The 20,692-nt window shown below is 51.7% G+C and overlaps 6 protein-coding genes across 6 annotated transcripts; 4 read left to right on the forward strand and 2 right to left on the reverse strand.

Annotated features, from left to right (window-relative positions):
- Positions 1–1,250: 1,250 nt before the first annotated feature.
- Positions 1,251–2,769, forward strand: BBK36DRAFT_1130193 (phosphoserine aminotransferase; the record flags this gene model as incomplete). The annotated part of the gene is made up of 4 exons (XM_024891815.1): positions 1,251–1,276; positions 1,369–1,457; positions 1,581–2,343; positions 2,409–2,769. 4 exons carry the CDS (start codon positions 1,251–1,253, stop codon positions 2,767–2,769), a joined length of 1,239 nt encoding a protein of 412 aa, XP_024745363.1.
- A 3,136-nt stretch (positions 2,770–5,905) lies between these two features.
- Positions 5,906–6,289, forward strand: BBK36DRAFT_1145123 (hypothetical protein; the record flags this gene model as incomplete). The annotated part of the gene is made up of 1 exon (XM_024893731.1): positions 5,906–6,289. The coding sequence occupies one exon, from the start codon at positions 5,906–5,908 to the stop codon at positions 6,287–6,289; it is 384 nt and encodes a 127-aa protein (XP_024745364.1).
- Positions 6,290–6,800: 511 nt separating this feature from the next.
- Positions 6,801–7,540, reverse strand: BBK36DRAFT_1163377 (glycoside hydrolase family 11 protein; the record flags this gene model as incomplete). The annotated part of the gene is made up of 2 exons (XM_024894530.1): positions 6,801–7,200; positions 7,260–7,540. The coding sequence occupies 2 exons, from the start codon at positions 7,538–7,540 to the stop codon at positions 6,801–6,803; spliced, it is 681 nt and encodes a 226-aa protein (XP_024745365.1).
- A 2,647-nt stretch (positions 7,541–10,187) lies between these two features.
- Positions 10,188–11,915, reverse strand: BBK36DRAFT_1130328 (hypothetical protein; the record flags this gene model as incomplete). Its single annotated transcript, XM_024891833.1, has 1 exon — positions 10,188–11,915. The coding sequence occupies one exon, from the start codon at positions 11,913–11,915 to the stop codon at positions 10,188–10,190; it is 1,728 nt and encodes a 575-aa protein (XP_024745366.1).
- A 1,095-nt stretch (positions 11,916–13,010) lies between these two features.
- On the forward strand, positions 13,011–14,031 carry BBK36DRAFT_23903 (hypothetical protein; the record flags this gene model as incomplete). Its single annotated transcript, XM_024897972.1, has 3 exons — positions 13,011–13,189; positions 13,365–13,652; positions 13,695–14,031. The coding sequence occupies 3 exons, from the start codon at positions 13,011–13,013 to the stop codon at positions 14,029–14,031; spliced, it is 804 nt and encodes a 267-aa protein (XP_024745367.1).
- Positions 14,032–17,366: 3,335 nt separating this feature from the next.
- On the forward strand, positions 17,367–18,589 carry BBK36DRAFT_1186283 (homoserine acetyltransferase; the record flags this gene model as incomplete). Its single annotated transcript, XM_024896477.1, has 3 exons — positions 17,367–18,120; positions 18,174–18,405; positions 18,481–18,589. 3 exons carry the CDS (start codon positions 17,367–17,369, stop codon positions 18,587–18,589), a joined length of 1,095 nt encoding a protein of 364 aa, XP_024745368.1.
- Positions 18,590–20,692: the final 2,103 nt, after the last annotated feature.

Genomic DNA, 20,692 nt, shown 5'->3' on the forward strand with positions numbered 1-20,692 from the left:
CAGCTCAGATGCACGATCCAGCTTGAACTCCCCGGCCTCTCCCCGGGAGGCGTCCCGACTTCTCGCACCTTCTTTCATGACCTTAAAGCATTACTTCAAGATCCGCACGAGTCATTGCCTTATCTAGTAGTCTGAAAGCGCTTTCCGGGGCTCACTGGTTGTTCATATACTGTGGTCCGTTTGGTGAGGCTCGGGACTGGGAGGCCTAGCTTGTGATAGAATCGAGGTTTTACAACGGAAATACCATCGCCATGAGGTCAACCCACGTGGCATTGGCTCGCGGATCTGAGCCATGTCTACAATGGCCGCTTGAACGCTTAAAGGCTCCAATTTCTCCCCGGGGACCAATCTGTGAGATGCGATTCGGCTGACCGAACTGAGGCCAGTAATGAGCCGTCTTCCAGAGACGACAGCTCAATCTGATTACCAACAGAGGCTCTGCCAACTGGTCATCGACGTGAAAGAATCAGTGAAACCCTCAGAAACCACGCCAATGGGTCATGCAGTTGCACTGAAGCTCATGCTTAAAACCGCTACAACATCCAGAACATTAATCATGGATGAGGTGTCCAAGCGGCTGATGAAGGACCCCGCGCAGTTCATTTAATTAAGCGACCAAGAGTCGACTCTGGCAATTGTCAAAGGTTGAAAGCATATATGTGGTTATGTAGAAGAATCCAGCTTAAACTTGAGCACCTACATGGCTATATAAGAATTGAGTGCTGGAGGCTATAAAACGTCATGGTGGCGGTCATATTGCTGGAATTTTCGAAAGTCTCTACCAGCCTGAGGGCAATGGCTAAAGTAGCATAACGTAGGACAATAGTAGAACTACTTTTAACAGAAGAGTGAGCAATCTCTGGTATTTCCCAAAATTCGCGGCCAAGGGAGGCAGGCCCAGAGTATGGACATACTCGGATGATGATGCGACGTTGAGAGGTGCCTGTTGAATGGTGTGAAGGAGATGATGTTCAACTCCGAGGATGGAGACTCTGCTGCACACATGCACGCAGCTGCCTTATTAGGCCGGTGCATCAGCGGGGCATCGCGGCATTTCCAAGGCCCGTGCGCACACGGAGCTGCTCTCCCGCTGCCCCGCTATCTAATCGCTTATCTAATCGACAGCCGAAGTCGCTCGAGATGGAGGGGAGGTAAAAGAGACGGGAAAACTCCTCGGAGTCATATTCGCGACCAGTCCTCTTCATCAGTCAGATATCCCAAGTCCAAGCAATCGGGAATTCATCGCCGCCATGCCGTCCAGATCAGACATCACCTAGTAAGAAACCTTTTACAGCTCGTTCATATGTCTTTCCTGGCCTGTCTTGGAAGCAACAATGTCTTCGTATTGCTGACTCGTGATTGTGATAGTTTCGGTGCTGGGCCAGCTTTGCTGCCCACTGACGTCCTCGAGGAAGCTGCCGCGGCGCTTCTCAATTACAATGACACTGGCCTTGGAGGTATGGAGCTCCCGAAGGCCGTTCCCCTTCCTTCCACCAGGAAGCTCCAGGACGCATTCTGAAGTGACCTTTCGTCGGCTGTCTCTGACGAATGACGCTGACATCTGGTTTCTCCGTATGTAGTTGCCGAACATTCGCATCGATCGCAGATTGCGGCGACCATAATCAATGAGGCCAAGGCCGATCTGGTCTCGTACCTGGACATACCAGACGACTACGAAATCCTGTTTATGCAGGGAGGAGGCTCCGGACAATTTGCCAGCATGGCATACAACTTTGTTGGCAACTGGGTCACTCGCAAACAGAAGGAAGTGCAGGGTTCGGAAAGCGATGAGAGCGCAGTCCCGAAGCTCAAGTCGGCCGTGGAGAATCTCAAGATTGACTACATAATCACTGGCGGCTGGTCACAGAAAGCAGCGGCCGAAGCCGAGCGACTTTTTGGCCCGGAACATGTCAACATCGTGGCTGATGGCCGTAAAGAGAACGACGGCAAGTTTGGAACGATCCCGAGCGAGGATACCTGGAAACTCTCTCGCGATCATGCCATGGTTTTTCTATGCGACAATGAGACAGTCCACGGCGTCGAGTTCCCTGGATTCCCCAAGTGTCTCGAGCCGGGGCCTGACGGACCAATCGTTGTCGCTGATATGAGCTCCAATATCCTTTCGAGGAAAATCCCGGTATCCAAGTACGCAGCCATCTTCTTCGGCGCCCAAAAGAACCTCGGATCGACTGGTATCACCGTCGTCATCATCCAGAAACGCTTCCTCCAACAGCCTTCTGCAGCCTTGATGAGACAGCTCTCACTACCAGTCCCGCCTCGCATCCTCGAATTCGAAACTATTGCCAAAAACAACAGTCTTTATAACACATTGAGCATTTTCGAGTAAGTACATATTCCCAAAATACGTCTTCTTATAAGTTTAAACAAATTAATCGCTTCTTCCATAGTATATTTATCGCGGGTCGGGTGTTGAAGCGCCTGTTACAACAACATCCCGACAAGGTCCAAGGACAGCAGGTCCTCTCCGACAAGAAGGCTCAACTCATCTATGAAGCCCTCGAGGCCTATCCCGACATTTACCAGATCATCCCCGACAAGACAGTACGGTCACGTATGAACATCTGCTTCAGAATCAAGGGTGGCGATGCCGTCGAGGAAACATTCCTCAAGGACGCTGCTGCCTTGGGGCTGACTGGGCTGAAGGGCCACCGCGAGCTCAAAGGCATCCGAGCTTCCAATTACAACTCGATTTCTCTCGAGGGTGCGGAGAAGCTTGCCAAATTCATCCGCGATTTCGCATCACGGTAGTGGGACGCCGTTTGGTAGATTGAGTATCTCCACTGCCGAGTTTGGGCTTTGGGCATAAGGTTTGTGGTACGAACTTAGTTACCTAGTAGTTTGTAGGGCAGCTCAAACGGGTTGTTATTGATGTTCAACGTTGCCTATCCACTCAACATACTGTTGTCCCGCTAGTCCTTTGCTTCGGCGTTAGTTTTGGCTTCAAGACGTAATGTCCAGGCAGTTCCTCATGGATGAGGTTCCCAAGGTGGTCATGGTGCTGGAGTTTTCGTATGTTCTACGAGCCTAGCCGCAATGGATTAGGTAGTAGAAGAAAGCATGTAGGGGCTCTCTAGTAGACAAGACAGAAGCTGCTGGCGTTTGAAGGAAAATGTGCAGTTTGAGGCTGGCTGTAAGAGAGGAGAATATGCGAAGACTTAGCGCAACTTTGAAGTCGAAACCATACAACACAAAGTGCTCAAAATGTTAATATTCAGATGTGTATCGTAGAATCTTAGTCTGGCCTCTTTACTTGATTCCCCTGCCAAGTAATCGAGAATATTATGGCTTCGGAAGAGGCGTCGATGGCATCCGCTTCCTCAACACCCTCCCGGTTCTCGAGGTTGGGTGGCTTGTCTGAAAGCACGATTACGAAAAGTATGCTGTTTGGTTTTTTCCTTACCTAGTCTTGCACAATATGAAATATGTTTCTTGAAGCGTTCAGGGTTCCTGCTATAGCCATAACTCCAGACGATCTAACTGCTTCATCGCTTGCTGTACTCCAGTCTTCTTTTCAACGAGAAACTTCATTCCTTCAACCTCATGGTCTGGCCAATTATTAGAATAATGGATCTCCCGAACAAGCTTCAGAATACCATTCCATAGGAGGATTATCAGGGTATACCGATGCAAGTGAAGGGCGATTTGCCTGAGAGCAGCAGTCGGAGGTGTGGTATAATCCCTACAACTGCCACAAGATAAGGTCTTGACCATGGTCTTCATCCAAGCTGAATCAGAACGCTGGTGCCTAACGAACATATCACTGTGCGACCTAAATACATGAGTTTCTCGCCTTGGCTTGATTGGGACCTAAGCTCTGTTACCTGAAAACATTCGTAACAGGCGTTGTAAGCGCCGCCGTGGTGGCTGTAGCTACGACGCAGATGGGCCATCCCGCGATTTTTATGAAGATAAAGCTCGTTTTAGATCAAGAGGTGGCGTACAAACGGCTTTTAGCTCTTCATTGTGATCAAACTCTGGCGAAGCTTCACGATTGACAGCTCAGAATTGCTCAGCCATGGTCGGGGAGCCTTATTGCACATGGCTTCATCATGCCAAAGGAAATACAAGATTTCTGAATTTGATAACAAACAATAAAGAGGATTGTATCTTGATGGTCAGACCAAATGCAATTTGACAAGGGAACTCAAGGCTTCCACTTTGTCTTCTTCTTATATCGTCCTGTGGAGTGACATGATAGCATCTCGTTAAGCTTCTGACAACGTTGCTTTCTGTAGGTCCATCACTATCACAACAGAGATCATCGATCGAAACGGTAGTTTTTGATACTCAAGACCTTGCTGGGCCCTGGTATCACAATTTTTAGTCATTTCAAAAACTGATTGTCAGGAGCTACGAAAGGTATACGCTTCCAGAGCCCATTGGGAGCTGTAGTCGGACACGAAGATTCGCCGACCAAAGGAAAAGACCATCTACATGGAGCCACTCAGCCCAGTCAAACGGCCTCAGGTGATACCCTCGAAAAACTTGATTTATTCATCTTACACATGAAAACCCAATACTCCGATGGCTTACATTCAGAATCCTAGGCTAAAGCCATATCATTTACATCCAATGGAAAAGGCGTGATCGACCAGACCGTTAAGCCTCTGACCATTGTTGCATTCCACCCTCCGAGCTCAAATCGTAAGGTCGGGCACACCACCTTTGCCAGACAATTAATATGAGCTGTCAACTGGCAATCGCACAGTACGATGAACAAACTTTGGCAGACCATAGTCCGTAGAGTAGAAGGAAAGCACGGATTCACAGAGCGCTCCAGGCAGCCACCATCATCATATGAGAGAGAGCAGGCGCAGCGTCCATTCCAACGGTCGAGGCATAGCTGACGATGTTCTGGGCTTTTGGCTACGATTCCTCCAGGATGGAAAGGATTGACAAGTCAAAATTCTTCTCAAGTTATTGAGGACGTACGTGAGTTTCCATGGCCCGACTTGAATGCAGTTCTCGTATTTTGGCGCTAGAATGTCGCACAACATACCTTGGCGGAAAAATCGTCGAGGCTCAGACTCGGAGCGTGCGGCTGACTTTTACTTGCAGCTGACGGCTTTGAGGCTGCTAGCTAGTAAATAAGCCAGCTAAATTTGGCTTGCTGTAAGATCCGCTTACGGAATTGCACGATGGAAAAGATGCTCTCTAGCTCGCCGTCATTTAGGTCTTGCTATTAGCCTCGGAATGATCTATTGCCGGAGATGATGGTAATCTAGAGAGACTCCATAGAGCCTCACGCACTTTTGGAGCTGCTTGGAGGAAACTGGATAGCACAGCGTATGCTATTCGAGACTCACAGGAATACGAAATAAGCTGCATGTGATGCTGGATACCGCGTGGACGGAGCGGGACGCCGGGATGTCGGGTCTCCGGGACTAAAATGACATCCTGACGACATCCGCACGGCTCCGGAACGAACATGTTCAGCCTTGGTAAGGTGGGCTTTGGAAGCGTCGGGAAGATGACGTCTCTGGGGTAAGCGAACGCTGTGGCGTCCAAAGCCACAGCTAGCTCGAGGATGAAGGATGGGAAACAATTTGGAGATGGAGTCAGCCCAGACTCAGCTTATAGCACTTACAAGCTTGCCGCAACGAGTAACAGGAATCATAACACCAAAAAAGACAACTCCGAAGTCTGGTGCAATATAGTGCTGGGTTACACAATTATGACAGTGGGCAAAAGTCAATATTATTTATAGTATTTTCTTTTAATAATAGATATTCATGTGAAGAAGTGATCTATATAAGCAGCTTTTCATCTCGCTTTCCAACGATTCTTCTACAGCATCAACAACTACTACAGCAGCACTACAACAAACATCAAACCATCACACTTTTTAGCTCAAAATCCATCCAACAACTTCATCTTCGCCAAAATGCGCTTCGCTATCGCCTCGTCTCTCTCCCTCCTTGCCCTGACGGCCTCTGCCGCTCCCAGCCCTCGCGATGTCGGCACCGTCCAAGTCCAGTTTGCCAACGATCAGACTGGAGCAAACGGCAATGCCCGAATCCCTCTTGACGGCCGTCCCGTAGAACTCGGACAGGCTTACGGACACACCAACCTGGAGAAGGATGGCACCCTCTTCGTCACCAGCCTCCAGTTCACCGCCGACTTCCAGAACGTGGAGTGCATCGTCCTGAGGGACTTCACTACCAAGGTTGCCGACATTTCCGACCCGCACCAGGACTTCCAGACCTTCTCCCAGAAGCCCGTGGACTGGCAGAACCGCTTCACTATCAGCTGCAAGAAGCATTCTTAAGCGCGATTAAAGCTGCCTAGGGGACACTTAGAGTATGGAGGGACCTTGGAGGGACATGGGGGATACTTTGAGGCATCTTTGGTTTGATTTTGAATCTTAATGTCAGGGATGGAACGAACAGCGATCGGCCTAGCACAATTGGCCTTACAGTAACTGTTTAATACATCTTTGTAGAATATGAAGATGTGTCAGCAATATACAGACATTACTTTCATTCTTACGAGGTCGAAGAGTCCCAGTGTTCCTTTGTGAGCTGCTTGAACTCTAGTATGACTCTGACTAAGGGACTCTATGCATGCTGAGTACCTTTAGATCGAACCCAATTCCTAGGTAGGTAAGCCAGGTAGTCGTAGGGCTGTCCGTTAACTCGAATGCGGCTGGATGTAATCACCTCAGCAATTTCCACTTGCACTTAGTCATACTAAAGGTACAACACTACAGGCATTTAATGCTCGAGGATCAAACTCAAGGCAACGGAGTATTGCAATTCGGAGAGCAGTCCAGTTGCTACCTAGTTGGAGACAGTTTGCTGTACGCCACCTTGCCCTCCCCATCCTTCCACAGCAACAACCTGATAATTCATAGTGCCCAGATTCATCCCCAGCGATCTCCACGCATTGAAATGGTTCGCAACAGTGACCGTACCACTCGACCTCTTGGAGTTCCGGATCGAGATGTACTGCTGAAATGTTGCCGTACCGACGATGGAAGGCTCGTTGACGCGCGTGTTCTCCCAGATCGTGTAGCTCGATCCGTCGCTGGTGACGCTGCCTTTCACCGTGCCGCCGGTGGTGAAGCCGAAGTTGTCTTCTACGACGTAGTACTCGACAAGGGGGTTGGTGCTCCAGCCGTAGACGGAGAGCAGGCCAACGCCGCTACCGACACCAAAGTTGCCGCTGAAGTTGATGGGGCTATAACAAGTACAATATCAGTATGGCAATGGACTGAATGAGTATCGGGCGGTCCTTACGCAGAGCCACCGGGGTTCCAGCCCACGCCCACGACAAAGTCATTCGGGTAGGACCAGTTGACAGCAAAGCCCGTGTTTGAGTGCGTGTAAACAACGTCTCCGCCGGTGGTGTAGTCTTGGTTGTAGTTTATGGTGGCACGGCGGACAGCATTGTGTCCTCCCAGAACAAAGTTGCTGGGTCCACGTTCAGTGAGGTTTGCGTTGAGGGATTCGTCCAAGGGGGCGGCCAGGGTGGTGGCGATGCCAACCAAGGCGACCACGAGAGAGGAAAAGCTGACCATCACGAAGGCCTTGAAGCATAAGAAGCAATGAGATTGTCTTGATGACAGTGTAATTAAAAGATTGGACAGCTTGATTTTATATACAGTTCGCACCAACGGATGGTTTTGAGACATCAACGCATTGAGTGACGTTGAAACGAAGCTCAAGCATCTTTCTCGTGGAGTTTTGCCTAAAGACGGTAGACGCCAGGTCTTCGGCACGCAAGTGCCGAACATGATTAACGCCCATCCATTTGAATATGACTATTGTCGAGATATTGGGAACTGATGCATCCCGCTAATACTGTTCCATCGACGTCAAGCGGATCTGGGGTGCATCCGGCTAAGTATACGATTTAGCCTGCTGATTATGTAGTCTATTTTCGGAGCTGCGGAGCGACATAGACAGAGGCGGCTGTATGAAAGGCTTCAGAACAAAGGCATTTTTTTAACATCATGTGAATACTATTAGGCATATGATCAAGGTTATGCGCCGTATGTTGCGGGGGTCTCGGTCTCGAACATGCGTGTGGAATGGTCTCTTACTCCATGTTGTGTATAACCATGGCATACAAAGAGAATTGTCAGCTTACTCAAACAGATAGAGCATAAAGATCAGATTGCGATGGGAGTCTAAGCAGCCCTCTTCTGCAAGGTTCACTTTTTTACATCCTATAAGTCATTTGTATACACTGATATCTCATGAGATTTGTATCTGTAGTCGTCACTCAGATGAATAGTTTCACAACAGCAAAGTCGTGTGACCCGTAATAATCAAGAGGAGTTGTAATCGACGGCAGCCTCGGGCAGAAGAACGTACGACGATTTGTATATTTTCTATTGCTTTTTTAGCCTGTGAAGTAAGGTGCTTATGACCCAGTCAACCTACATGTAAGCTTAACCTGGTCTTTTACCCCTCAACCCGACTCCTGCCATGCCGAAGAAGCGTCTTGGGATTACAAAGCTCACTCTCTCGTTTACTGACGCACTGAGCTGAAGCCAACCGTATGACGCTTGCTATCACAAGATTGTGTTGCCTAAATGCAAAGACATTAGCCGGATTTCATGCAGAACTGAGCTTGTAAGCTCCCATTATATGTTGGACCTCTTGCTCTTACAACTTGGCCTGACGTTCAACAGCGACTTCACATCTCAAAGCAGCATGATCTTATAAACTCCTCGATTCTGCTTGACTGAGAGCTAGACGCAGCTCAATTTACACAAAAATTCACGTTGTTAGCCATTTACTGGCCGGATTTTCTCTTTCGATCTGGTACTAGATCGGGGTTGAACGTAATATCAGTTGGCCATGTGCATAACTTCTGGCCCATAAACTTCGTAGTGCTGGGGCACAAGGCAAATTGGAGGGTAAGAAGAGCTTTTCTTCAATATCCAAGCATTTTATTTGCCTGTCGCATCGCCGTCTTTGAACAGAATCACGTATTTCCACACAAAGAGTTGCCTTGTGCTCCACAGAGAAGATATGAGACTACAGGAGGGAAGTTGGCAAGACTGTGAAGGCTTCAGTATCTATCATACCCTATGCCCAACGCTCTTCACAGTGATATTCGAAAGCCATAAAAAAATGAAATGACTGAGTACCCTTTCAAGGTTTGACCGCTATTGAAAGTGCATGCTACGTGAATCATATGGGAATGCAACACCTACCTTCTGCATAAATGAAAACTGCAGCCAAGTAGCTCAAAACAATGAACCGAGTCCCATTAAAGCCCCAACGAATTGAAAGTAAAGGAGGGGGGGGGGGGGTGAATAACAATCGAGTGGTGGATGTTGAGTATGAGTCGTCACAAGTCTTCTACGTACCACATTTCGGTGTGCATCTATGAGAGAGCAGATACGATTACCATGAGAAGCGCGATGATACTAATGTCTACCAACAAATGGGTGTTAAGAGTCATGTATAAACGCTCTTTAAACCTCCAAAACCACCACGACTCTCGATCCGAGCCATTCACCCCCTCCGAAGGAACATTCAGGATCTATCTTCCAGCACCTCCGTCATCACGCTCTCCCAGCCCTACCCTAGAAAAGCTTCCCCAGAAAAGGCATCACCATCTCCACCCCCAAGGCCACCCAAAAGACCTAGCCCAAAACCAGTGGGACCCTTGAATTCCCCAAACCCCGGCCACACACGTGGCCTCACGCATTTCATCTCATTTGACGTCTCCCCCCTCCCCTACCCTACCCTTTCCCCGGAAAAGAGCCACGATCGGATCGCCCATTGCTTTTCTTTTTGTGTCTCATCCGCAACGTGCGCCAAGAGCTGATCTGGAAATTATCGTCCAGACCCAAGGGGCGCTGCCAAAATCGACGATAAGGGGCGATAGCTGCATTAGAGTTATCGATCAGAAATCGTGGGGTGGCAATGGTTATCTTGGTCATTCGATAGCTGTGGAGCTCGCGGAAGCAGATTGCCAATCACATACAGCAACTTTGCACAAAGAGGAAGTACAAAGGCACAAGGAGGATGCAAGGCAACTTCGTAGTCGTCAAGTGCGTAACAGCCAGTATGAACCCGTGGTATCTGAATTATTGTAGGCGGTTATATACCCTAACCTTCGGTCGTCCAAGCATAGCGACAAAACATTGCAATCAAGCATAACATCATAACAACGAAAAAGTTTCCCATATCCGTGAAATCACTGTGCTAAATCATGTGGAGCTGTAATCGGTCTCCGGTAGATTCACGCACTTCATACATGCCGATATGGCCGTCCAGGTCACCGACATTCAAGAATTTTCCGTCGGCAGAGAAAGAGAGCTCCGAAACGCGGGAGAGGTCGTCAAACTGTTCAAAGCCAGGCCGAGGAGTGTAGTCGATGGCCAAAGCCTCTGGGTCGGGCCAGCTCCAGACTTCCTTGCCCGTCATGACATCCAGAATGACGATGCTGCCTCGAGCGCCAATGTCGGTTCCGGTCGCGTGGCAATAGGCTACAAACCGGCAATCAGGCGACAGGCAGGACGTCGTGTTAGGAATGCCAAAGGTTCGCGTCGAGTTGGCCGCAAGATCCCAGACCAGAACATATCGGTACGGGACGGTGACGGGAGCGAGGTTGTAGCCAGATCCGCCATTGGTAGCGGGCACAGCGCGGAAAGTAGCAGGGATCCAGATGGACACGACGGCGCTTCCATAAGTGACCATGTCGCACGGTATGGCCGTGTCCAATTCCTTGTGCTGCCATGGCCTGGCTACGCGATAGGGCTTGTTCGAGCCGCCCTCGGTAGTGTCCCATGCGACGAGAAGCGTCTCCTTCTCGGGCGGCGGGTGGCCTTGACGTGGAGGGCGCGGTCCAGCTGCAAGGGCGAGGAGAGGGCTTGTCTTGGAGAGGGCAAGCTCCGGGTACTGGGGGACGAATGGCAGATCAACCTTGTTGAGGTCAATGGTTCGCGACTTGACAAAGGGCTTCTTCTCAGGCGTCGCCCTGTACACGTCAATCAGCCCCTTCTCGCCAGAGTAAATGGCAAGGGAGCTGAGGGCGCCGTCGTAGGATTCGATCTGGGCTGAGGTCCAACGATCAGCATCGTCAATCGTCTGAAGACACTTCTTCTTGGCCCAGTTCCAGATCTCAATGTATCTACCAAAGCGTGTGGCAATGGCAATGAGATTTGTCGGCTCGGAGAGGATGGCGTGGCTGCGAATGAGATATTCGCGGGAGCGGGACTGCGCGGCGGTGTAGGAGGAAAACTTGATGATTTGCTGAACAGTACCCCCCGCCGTGGACCAGACCTTGATGATGTTGTTTCCATGCTTGGTCGCCATGGTGGCAAGGCTAGACGACATATCGAGGTAGTGGACAGGGCCATTCTTCTTGTCATCTGATTGAAGAAGCTTCCAGAAGACGACTTCAGCGGGACGAGACGACTTGCGCGGCGGAGGAAGAAGTTCAGAGGGATCCGGAGGCCTGTAGAAATTGGCAGGGACCCTGCTGCGACGAGGGGGCGGTGAGAAGCTGACAGTGGTGGCATCAGGCGTGGATGTGGTCGCGGAGATTTGAGAGGAGCGATGAGTGCTGATGGATGATCGATCTGAGGAGTCGCGGGAGGGCACGCGGTGAGTTGTGGACTTGGGGGTGGGAAGAGGCGGTAGGGGCTTGGATGGAGCGGGATAGAGGCTGTAGCCTGGCTGGTAGTAGTTGGATGAGGCGTTGGATGATTTGCGTTGCGAATTCACCGACTCGCGTCGAATGCTTTGGGCCTGATCTCTGGACGGTGGCCGACGGGGGAGGGATCCTCTCGAGTCTCTCTGCATGGGCATGTGATATTCGTCGACCACATCATCACTCTCCTCCAGCCATTGGGCGACGGCCTGGCCCTTGGACGGCGGAGGCACCGCGAAGTCGCGAGACGACGCATGGTAGCGAGGTTCTGTGTTCATGTTGTCTGCGTTTCCTTCGACGGCTGTGTCTGGTTCAAAGGATGATGGGGCATTGTGCCGCGGAGAGATGGGTGTATCATCAGTGTTAATGCGACGCAGGGTGTCTCTGTTTATAACGAAAAAGGCGAACCCTGAATTAGCCTCATGGATCCCTCGGGTTCAAATGGGCACTGTAGGCTACGGCCTTTGGCTTCGCCCAGAATGGTCGAGCCCCCGGATTCGACTCCAAAACTAACGAAAGGGGGGGTTGAAGCAGACTCACGCTATCCGATCCAGATCTGTAGCAAATGGCGGAGACTCCATGATGGCTGGGGAATTGCTTCAGCCAGTGGAACCTGATAATAGCGGATAAACAGACCGAGGTGGTGTAGAGGAGAGAATGTGGCCGTTTCCCCGCGGGGTCAGAAAAACAGGAGATATACGAAGATGTACGAAGGAGCGTGTGAGAACTGATTCGACGAGTTGGTCGACAGGGAGTCGGGAGAAAAGCCTTGTCGCTTGTCGAGTTGGGTGGAAGGGGGAGGATGGAGGAGCTGAGAGGAGGAGAAGCGACGGTGGTGATGGCCGACAAGGGTAGATTCCCAAGCGCGCAAACCGGGACAAGCAGCTGGGCCAAAGGTCACCTCTTGGTGTTCTCGAATGCAAGCCGTTTGCGTCCCAGGAAGTTTTCAAAGTTGAAAATAAAATAAGAAGAAAGCTTCCCGGGTCGGTGGCTAGGCCAGCTGCGGACTGGGAGATCCGATAGCTTGGGGGAAAAAACCGGACCGAGAACGCATCCTCCGCCTGAGGGCGTTGGTAGCGTCGTGTGCGAGAACTTGGGACACACGATGCCCTTCGTACTTGGATAGAAACGGAGGCGTGATGGAGACGCTACGGGATCCATGTCCAATTTGTAGGAGCACTAGCATTGTCGTGCCTCGTGAATACCAGCAGAGTACCTCTGTACCTGAAAGTGGCAGCCTGTTGGCGAGCTCCAAAGTGTGGTCTCACGCACTAAAACTCGTGGTCCTGGGGAAGAGATTTTGACCCTCAGACCCTCCGGTCGGGGCCCCAATTTCGCTGGATCAAGACGCCACAGCGCCACTGGTTGCAACCATGGCCCAATTGGCCGGTGGAAGGGTTGCCTACCTTTTTGATAGGTGCGAGCTGAGCTTTTGCGGGACTATCTCGGACCCCCCTGAAGGGTCTCTGGACCATGGCGGCTTGCTGATCCGAGCCCTGTCTGCATATCGTGTGTGCGACTTTTTACCCGATGAGGGATTCACGTCCATGCGGTATGCCTCATTTGCGCAGTGCCAACCGTCCCAGTGCAGGCTGCGAGCAGCACTTGGTCGCCCTGGTACAGTACATGTAATGCGTGCCTTGATGCGAGTGCTTGTCCGGGGTGCTGGTGTAAGAGAGGTATGCCAATAGGATTAGCTGCTGCTTCATCCACGGCCAAACTTGTAGTCTCCGAGTCCTTGATATCCGCATCCATGCAGATGCAGAACCCGGTAATTCGTATGCCATGGACGCACCGCATGTTGCAGCGCGCTGCTGCATGTCCTTCTGCGAACTGCTTGACGTTTCAGGGTCTGTCCAGTTGTCGACGTTGACCCCGGAAGGGCGGGAGTCCGTCCGGCGCAAAAAGCGCACGCATCGACATGAAGCATTCTATCCTCAAAGCAACCAAGTTTGCTATGCAAAAGACACTGGCGAAGACGATAAGACACAGAGAGAACGGGAAAAGAGACGCAGGTACAGGGGGCAGCGTGGCTGAACGTGTCTCTCCGCACCCAGAAAGTCAGACATGCGACTGCGGGGTGCGATTCCGAGAGGGACGGGCCAAGCATTAGCGATTCAGCCAACCAACCAGGATGGCGAATCAGCTGCTTGTCCGGGGGTCACTGGCGCCGCTCCCCCAGTCGTCTGGTCCAACGGGAAGACGAATGGCTGGGGACGGTGTTCCAAGTGGCGATGCAATTGTGCAAGGCTATCAAAGCAGAGGCCAGTAGCAGGTCCTCGTCATCGTGTCAGACGGCGGATTCGCGACGGCGTTGCTTTGAAAGCTATGGACGGCAGGAAGGGAGGGACAGGGCGAGGGTCGCGATTTGCCGGTGAAGGCTCTGCTGCTTGAATTTCGTCACGGCGACGATGTCACGACGCGCGCGTCTTCATATTCCTTCGTCCTCCTCCGCCCCTGTGGTTAGCCATCGTCATTACGGGCAGGACCACGACTTCACGTGGCTGCTGCTAGCACTCGTATGTACTAGCTCACCACAGCAGTGGGCAGACGAGACGACAGCCGAAGGACATCCATGGGGAACAGCGTGATGATCCCTGCTCGTCGTTTGTTGATGCCTGGTCAATGGTCTTGTGCGTGTGCTTTTCCGAACATAGCCGACCGTCAGCCCTGCGGTGAGAGAGTGCAGAATTTCGGTAACGTGACCTGTATTTCGCTGGTGAGCGGCTCGAGTCAGGGCAGGCCACCTGGCCAGTGGTCGGGCGAAGGTACCAGTTCCGTGACGCTGGGGATGCAAGAGTATGGGGGAACCAGGTATCCTGTACAAGGCTACGATGGACGGAGGACATACTTGCTTTATGGAATTAAGCAATTGATTCCACTAGGCGTCAGGCAGTGGAGACGAAAAGCAATCAATTACAAGATAGCTTCGCATGGCCCAGAAGGGACGCAGCATTTCTGGGCGGAATTCCTCGGTCTAAACAGAGAATGAAAGAGATTTCCATGTAAATTGACAATGGCCCTTCATTTCTCTCCTGGCCGCACTATTACGTATCTGCCGCGTGTGGTGGCTTTCGGCACCGCAGCGTGGCGCTCTAGCGGCAGCAGATTCACATGCTTAACTCAACTCGATCGCTATACGCGCAGCTATGCAGCAACCGGGACTAGGCCCCTTGTCCCCCCAAGCTCAACCTTGAAGTCAGGCCATCGCCATCAGAAAGGCAGCGGAATCCGACTGAACCCATGCAGGGCTCCTCGTCGCTTGCCTGCAAAACCCCTGCACCGCTCGCAGCTCCCCCGCCAGTCCGTCCTTGGCAGCTCGATGCTGCAGAAACTAGAGCTGCAAGAGCGGATTACTAGCACTAGCTGCTGATTCGAGGTGGCAGCAGAAACGGAGCTGCGTGTCTTCGCCTAGCAAGAGGCTTCGATTCCGTCGTGATGGGTGGGCGACCTGCAACTGGATCGGCTCGGCCAGGCGACCTGTCAGACGCGATGCTGCACGGCGAGAGGCGTGGTGGCTGCTGCTTGCGGGAGGTGGCATCATCACCGTCATCACCTTGATCACAATCACCATCACCGCTTACTGCTTGGACTGGCTGATATGTGTCTTCTGCTACGGGCCTCTCTCTCCTACAATGTCCACGTCGTGCCACTCAGCGGTTGTGCCTGCGTACTGTCCTGTGTTACTTGGACACACATCTGAGGCGGAAATTGGATCAATATCTTGGGTGACGACGCCCCGCAGCCACCACCAATGCCAGGCTCGCATCGACTGCTGCGTCAATTTGCGTCGGACGTCGGTTCTCGCTGGACTCACCAATGGCAGCCTTATACCTCCCTCCTGGTCCGAGTCAAGTGTGTCTCGACCAGACTCTTCAACCGTCTCCGGGCTGTCACTGACGATCAACGAGAGGTGCCGTCGGTTTTACTCCAGAATCCTACCAAAGTGGACAGAGGGAAAACCAAGAGTGAGTGGGCCAACTCTATAGCTGCATCCCGCTTCGTCAACCCCAGGCACCCCAAACGCTATCGAGTGTCCACCCACCCAACCCGCGGGAGATGACTCTGGACTGCGGAGAGAGACGACGGCGTCCACGGGCGAGAGGGAGCAACAGTGCGAAGTGTGCCGCGTTTCGGGGCTGGATGGGATGACAATCCAGTCACCAACCTCGGAGTACGCGACACGGGATAGGAAGGCAAAAACATCAATAGAGAGCAAGCCTTTGATGCAGTCAACAATTGGGACGCCATATCATCAGCCTTGCTGCTCGAGAGCATCTGCGAAGCATCACGGAGTAATACCAGCACACTACCCCTCCACCCACCCACCCATCCTCTATCCCATCCTCTCCTGAGCTTCTCCGTCAAGCGATCGCCCGGAGGCTGAATTCTCCAGGTGTGCAACCCAATGTCAAGTGCGAGTTGGCGCTAAAGATGCTTGAGTTGCTGCACTACAACACAACAGTGTGGTCGGCTTCAAACAGCCAGCCTTTCATCTCTTCATTTTGACGGCGACATGGTGCTTGTCACCGCCGCCGCCCAACAGACCAAACGGCCAACTCAACGTTCATTGTTCCGTCCGCCCAACTCTGCGGTCTCAACCGGGTTGGCCATGCTTGCGATATTGACAACACAGGCAAATTTCTCCGTGGAAAGCACAGTCCACGCCGCCCGGGAGGGATCCCACGTTTCACTGTTTCATTCCATTCTTCTAGATGCTTAGGCGTGAGATGGTCCAACCCGGAGTTGGAATAGGGACGAGGAAATAGGGGACATGTTGCAGCAATTTGCGCTAGAATGCCTGCATCGTCAGCACCAGCCGCGGCGATGTCCCTGGCTCTCGACTCGGCCCGCGCTGCAAAGCGCTAGACCCAGGAGATTGGGATTCGAGCTGACAAAAGAAGTGCTGTCATACGTGATAAATGAGCATCTTGCTCCCGTAAATTGGGTGAAAATTTTGCCATCCGTAAGCTGATTCATTGTTCACCGCGTCTCTGTTTTCTGCAGGACTCTCATCAACGGCCGTCGAGCTGTGCTCATGGTAGTTGCTGACGGGACGGACCGATCGGGCAACTCTGGCTGCGGCCCCCCGAATATGACTCTACCTTTGCTTTGGCTGTGGCTCATGTCGAGCACATAGTGCTATCAACGTCTCTGGACGGCAGAGGTCTCCTGGTCAGCAGCAGAATAAGGTGGACAAGGCTGCGTGAAGCTGTCCGGAGCCGGAGCGACAGCCGCAAATTGCTGCTAATTATAGCGACAGCCGCCCATCTACTACGGAGCACAATGAATGTGAGATCCATTATCGGGAAGAAAACACCACAGCACAGATTTCACGATAATCTTCGACATCGCAAGTTCAGGTCGAATCGCTGTAATTGTAGTTGGCTGATAAGCATCTACCTACTTGAGCAGAATCTTGCGCAGGTATATGCAATCGTAAAGCTCACGTGCTCAGAGAGTCGTATTGTACATGCAGCTTCCCCTCACCACGCCGTGCTCAATGACAGATTCTATCGAATCAAGAGCCATTCTCCAAGAATAAAGGCCACAATGTCTAAGACAGTATCTGGACGCGACGAGGCACTTGCCCGCGCTTTTACTCGGCATACGTCGGGAGCCCCTCGCAAAGATAGTCTCGTCCGCGAGGGGCATCACCACCTTCAGTTCTTCCACTTACAAGACGAAAGTATCTGTATCTACCAGGTTCGAAATAAGAAGTGACAATCATGGGGAGCGAATTAGACTACAGCGTCTTCCAACTGGGCGACTTCAAACTCGTCTCCGGCCAGACCCTTCCAAATGCCTTCATCGCCTACAAGACCTTTGGCGACGCCTCCTCTCCCGCCATCATCTACCCCTCGTGGTTCAGCGGCGCCATCTCAGACAACGAATGGCTCATAGGCGAAGACAAAGCCCTCGACCCTCGCCGATATTTCATCATCGTCCCAGCTCTCTTCGGCAACGGACAGTCCAGCAGCCCCTCCAACACGCCCCGCCCGTCTCCCCTCAAGCCCTTCCCCAACATCACCGTCAAAGACAATGTCACCGCGCAGCATCGGCTCATAACCGAGCACCTGGGTGTGAAGCACGCGCGGATGGTTCTGGGATGGAGCATGGGCGCTGGACAGACGTACCAGTGGCTCACGCAGTATCCCGACTTCATGGACCTGGGGGTGCCGTTCTGCGGGAGCGCACGCACGTCGCTGCATAACCAGGTGTTTCTCGAGGGCGTCAAGAGTGCGCTACTCGCCGCCAAGGGAGCAGCTTCCGCTGGTAGTGCTGCCGGCGAGTCAGCACCGATGTATCGCGCGTGGACGGAGGAGGAAAGGGTCGTCGGGCTGAAGGCTTTCGGGCGTGTATATGCGGGATGGGGGTTCAGCCAGGTCTTTTACAGGGACAAGGTCTATGAAACAGAGCTGGGGTACAAGAACCTCGAGGACTTCATGGTCAACTTCTGGGAGTCGTGGGCCTTGGCCAAAGGTTTGTTCTCTCATCCGTCTGGCTTGCAGCGTGCTTGTTAACGACTCGTTCAGACCCTGAAAACCTGCTCACCATGCTTCACACGTGGCAAGCTGCCGATTGCTCTGACCAGGAGCCGTATAATAAGAACTTGGAGCTGGCCATGAAGAGCATCAAGGCCAAAACACTTGTTCTGCCAGGGAAGACAGACCTGTATTTCCCTCCTGAAGATTCAGAGTACGAGGTGCAGCATATGATGGAGGGCGTTGGACAGTGTATTCCGTTCCCATCCATCTGGGGTCATTGGTATGTTCATCCCTTAGCATTTTCCAACAACTACTGTGGCTTTCACTGGTGTACATGACTGACAAAGAGTTCCAGGGCTGGTGGACCAGGTGTGAGCAAAGAAGATATGAAGTGGCTGGACGGCCAGCTGAAGGCTCTGCTGGATGATAAGAAGTGGCAGCTGAACACCACCGGATTGCAGTAGCTACACTCGTGCGCCATCCAGAATCGAGTCATTCAAGCATTTGCTGGTGCATATGCCAGGGAGGAGTGTCTTAACATAGGAGTGTCGCCTGCGCTTCGTTATATGCAACCCAGCAGTAGTATCAACATGCTAACGGTCCCTGTCTGCGTGGCATTCCTGGTCTATCGATCTACCGGACAGCTAGAACGCCGCTGCCTAGCCCTAGAATGCTCCGGCAAAAACAGGATCGCCTTTACCCGGAGACGGCTTCCCCTACTACCCATCTCTTGCGTGCAGTTCTTCATCTAGAAAATACCAACTGTGGAAACTTCATGACTATTAGCTCACGATAGTAGGAGCGACGGCTGTGCGGATCACCCATCCCCGTCCTCTTCGTTCCAGCTAATGCACCTAGCCCAACTCAGCATCATTTCTCCAGCCGCTAGTAGTCCTTCGATCCCCGGAAGAGCTGGACTCCGCAAACCCCAGGCAGCAATATAAAAACAAGTCAATGCTTTCTGCGAGGGTCGTGTAAGTAAAACAAGCCGGCGGCTTTCGGCAAACATACAAGCCAGAGCTCGTCCTTAACTACTTAACTAACCGAGGGCAACTTTCTTGCTAGCAGTTACTAGCTCCAATTGATTCAAATCGTCTTTTTACACAGGAAGGAAAAAGTTGGACTAAGGGGGAGCCACACTCCGGGAGCGATCCCGTTGGATCACCGGCTTCAATCAATTTAGGAGCCGCCACGTTTTTCTTCTTCTTATTCATGCGGGACCCTGTCTCCTCTCCTCCACTCCCACCGGTTCCGGTACCTCGGGATGAATAGGAACGTCTGCCGAGTTTCTGTGATTAATTTTTACACAACACTAATGAGAGAAGCCAAAGAAGCACGGGGCAGAATGCGAAATTCGCTTCGTTTAGTTTTCCTTGGCCAATGGTTCGCCAGTTGGTGAATGGGGCGCGAGTCATACTCTCTGGCCCGTGTGGGAGGAAGGGAGCGATGGGTTGGTGCTTGAAAGCGGTAGGCCGCTTGGTGCGTGCAAACGGTAGACCGTTTGGTAGGCGAAGTGGTTTTTGGAGAGGACGGGCTGGTATCCGTCTTATTAGTCTGGTGAGGCTGTTGGCACTTGTCGATCGAATAGGGGCAGTAGTGAGAAGGTAAGCCATTTGGGGGCAGAGGCTTGGATCTACAGGTATTATGTACGCGAGCATGTTCTAAGTCTGACTGTGGTTAAGCCACGAAAGGGAAGTACTGGGCTACTTGATTGTTGGATGGCTTCTTTCTGAGACATAAGGAGACGGGCGTTGGAGCGTTAAATCCCAGTGTGGCAGGAGGCCTTGAATTCTTCTCATGTTAGTGTGAATCTAGACGCCTCCATGTTGCAAGTCTCAATCAAATGATTCACTATGCTCTGGGAACGCGCCTAAGAAAAAGACGAAGAGCCCTGGTAATTTCTATAGGGTATCTTTGAGCGTCTGTGTCTGACAATGGACAACTGGCGAGCAGGACAATGGGCATGAAGATTCTAGAGTGATATTTGCCTCCCCCAGACCTTCCACTGCAGTTACACGTAGTCGGGCAGATTGGAGACGAATTACTTTTTGTCCAAGTGGTTGCTGGATTGGTGGCCAGTAACATGTGCTGTATGATGCTATTCACAACTATACGGATCGGCAATGTGACGTCTGGATACTTGGGTTACGTCTGGGGAGATATAGGAACATGCCTTAATCTCCAGCAGACGTACCTTTGGTCTGTATTTTTGAGACCCTATCCAACGCCTACGTTGACTGATCAAAGAGTGTACTTAGAGGCCATATGATAATTCACATCAGCTCTGCTCATCTTCGACCCTCTGATAATCTGCAGTATACGATCAGCCCGAGCTTTTCTTCATCGTTTTGAACTTATGGAATTGACCCAGACAGAACTTCAATAGTATCCTCGAGAACATAGACTACGGCATAAAGGCCGATTCAATGGAAGAGAAAGTCTATCACAGCAGACGTTCAGATAACATAGCTGCTGTATAATCCTATGTTGAAACTTCGTCGTTCCATATTAGCTTCGAGCTTCGACTTTCGGTAATGTTCGTCCTCTGAATTCGTTTTTTGCTAATC

Source organism: Trichoderma citrinoviride (assembly GCF_003025115.1).
Source record: "Trichoderma citrinoviride strain TUCIM 6016 unplaced genomic scaffold BBK36scaffold_19, whole genome shotgun sequence".
Lineage (NCBI taxonomy): Eukaryota > Fungi > Ascomycota > Sordariomycetes > Hypocreales > Hypocreaceae > Trichoderma > Trichoderma citrinoviride.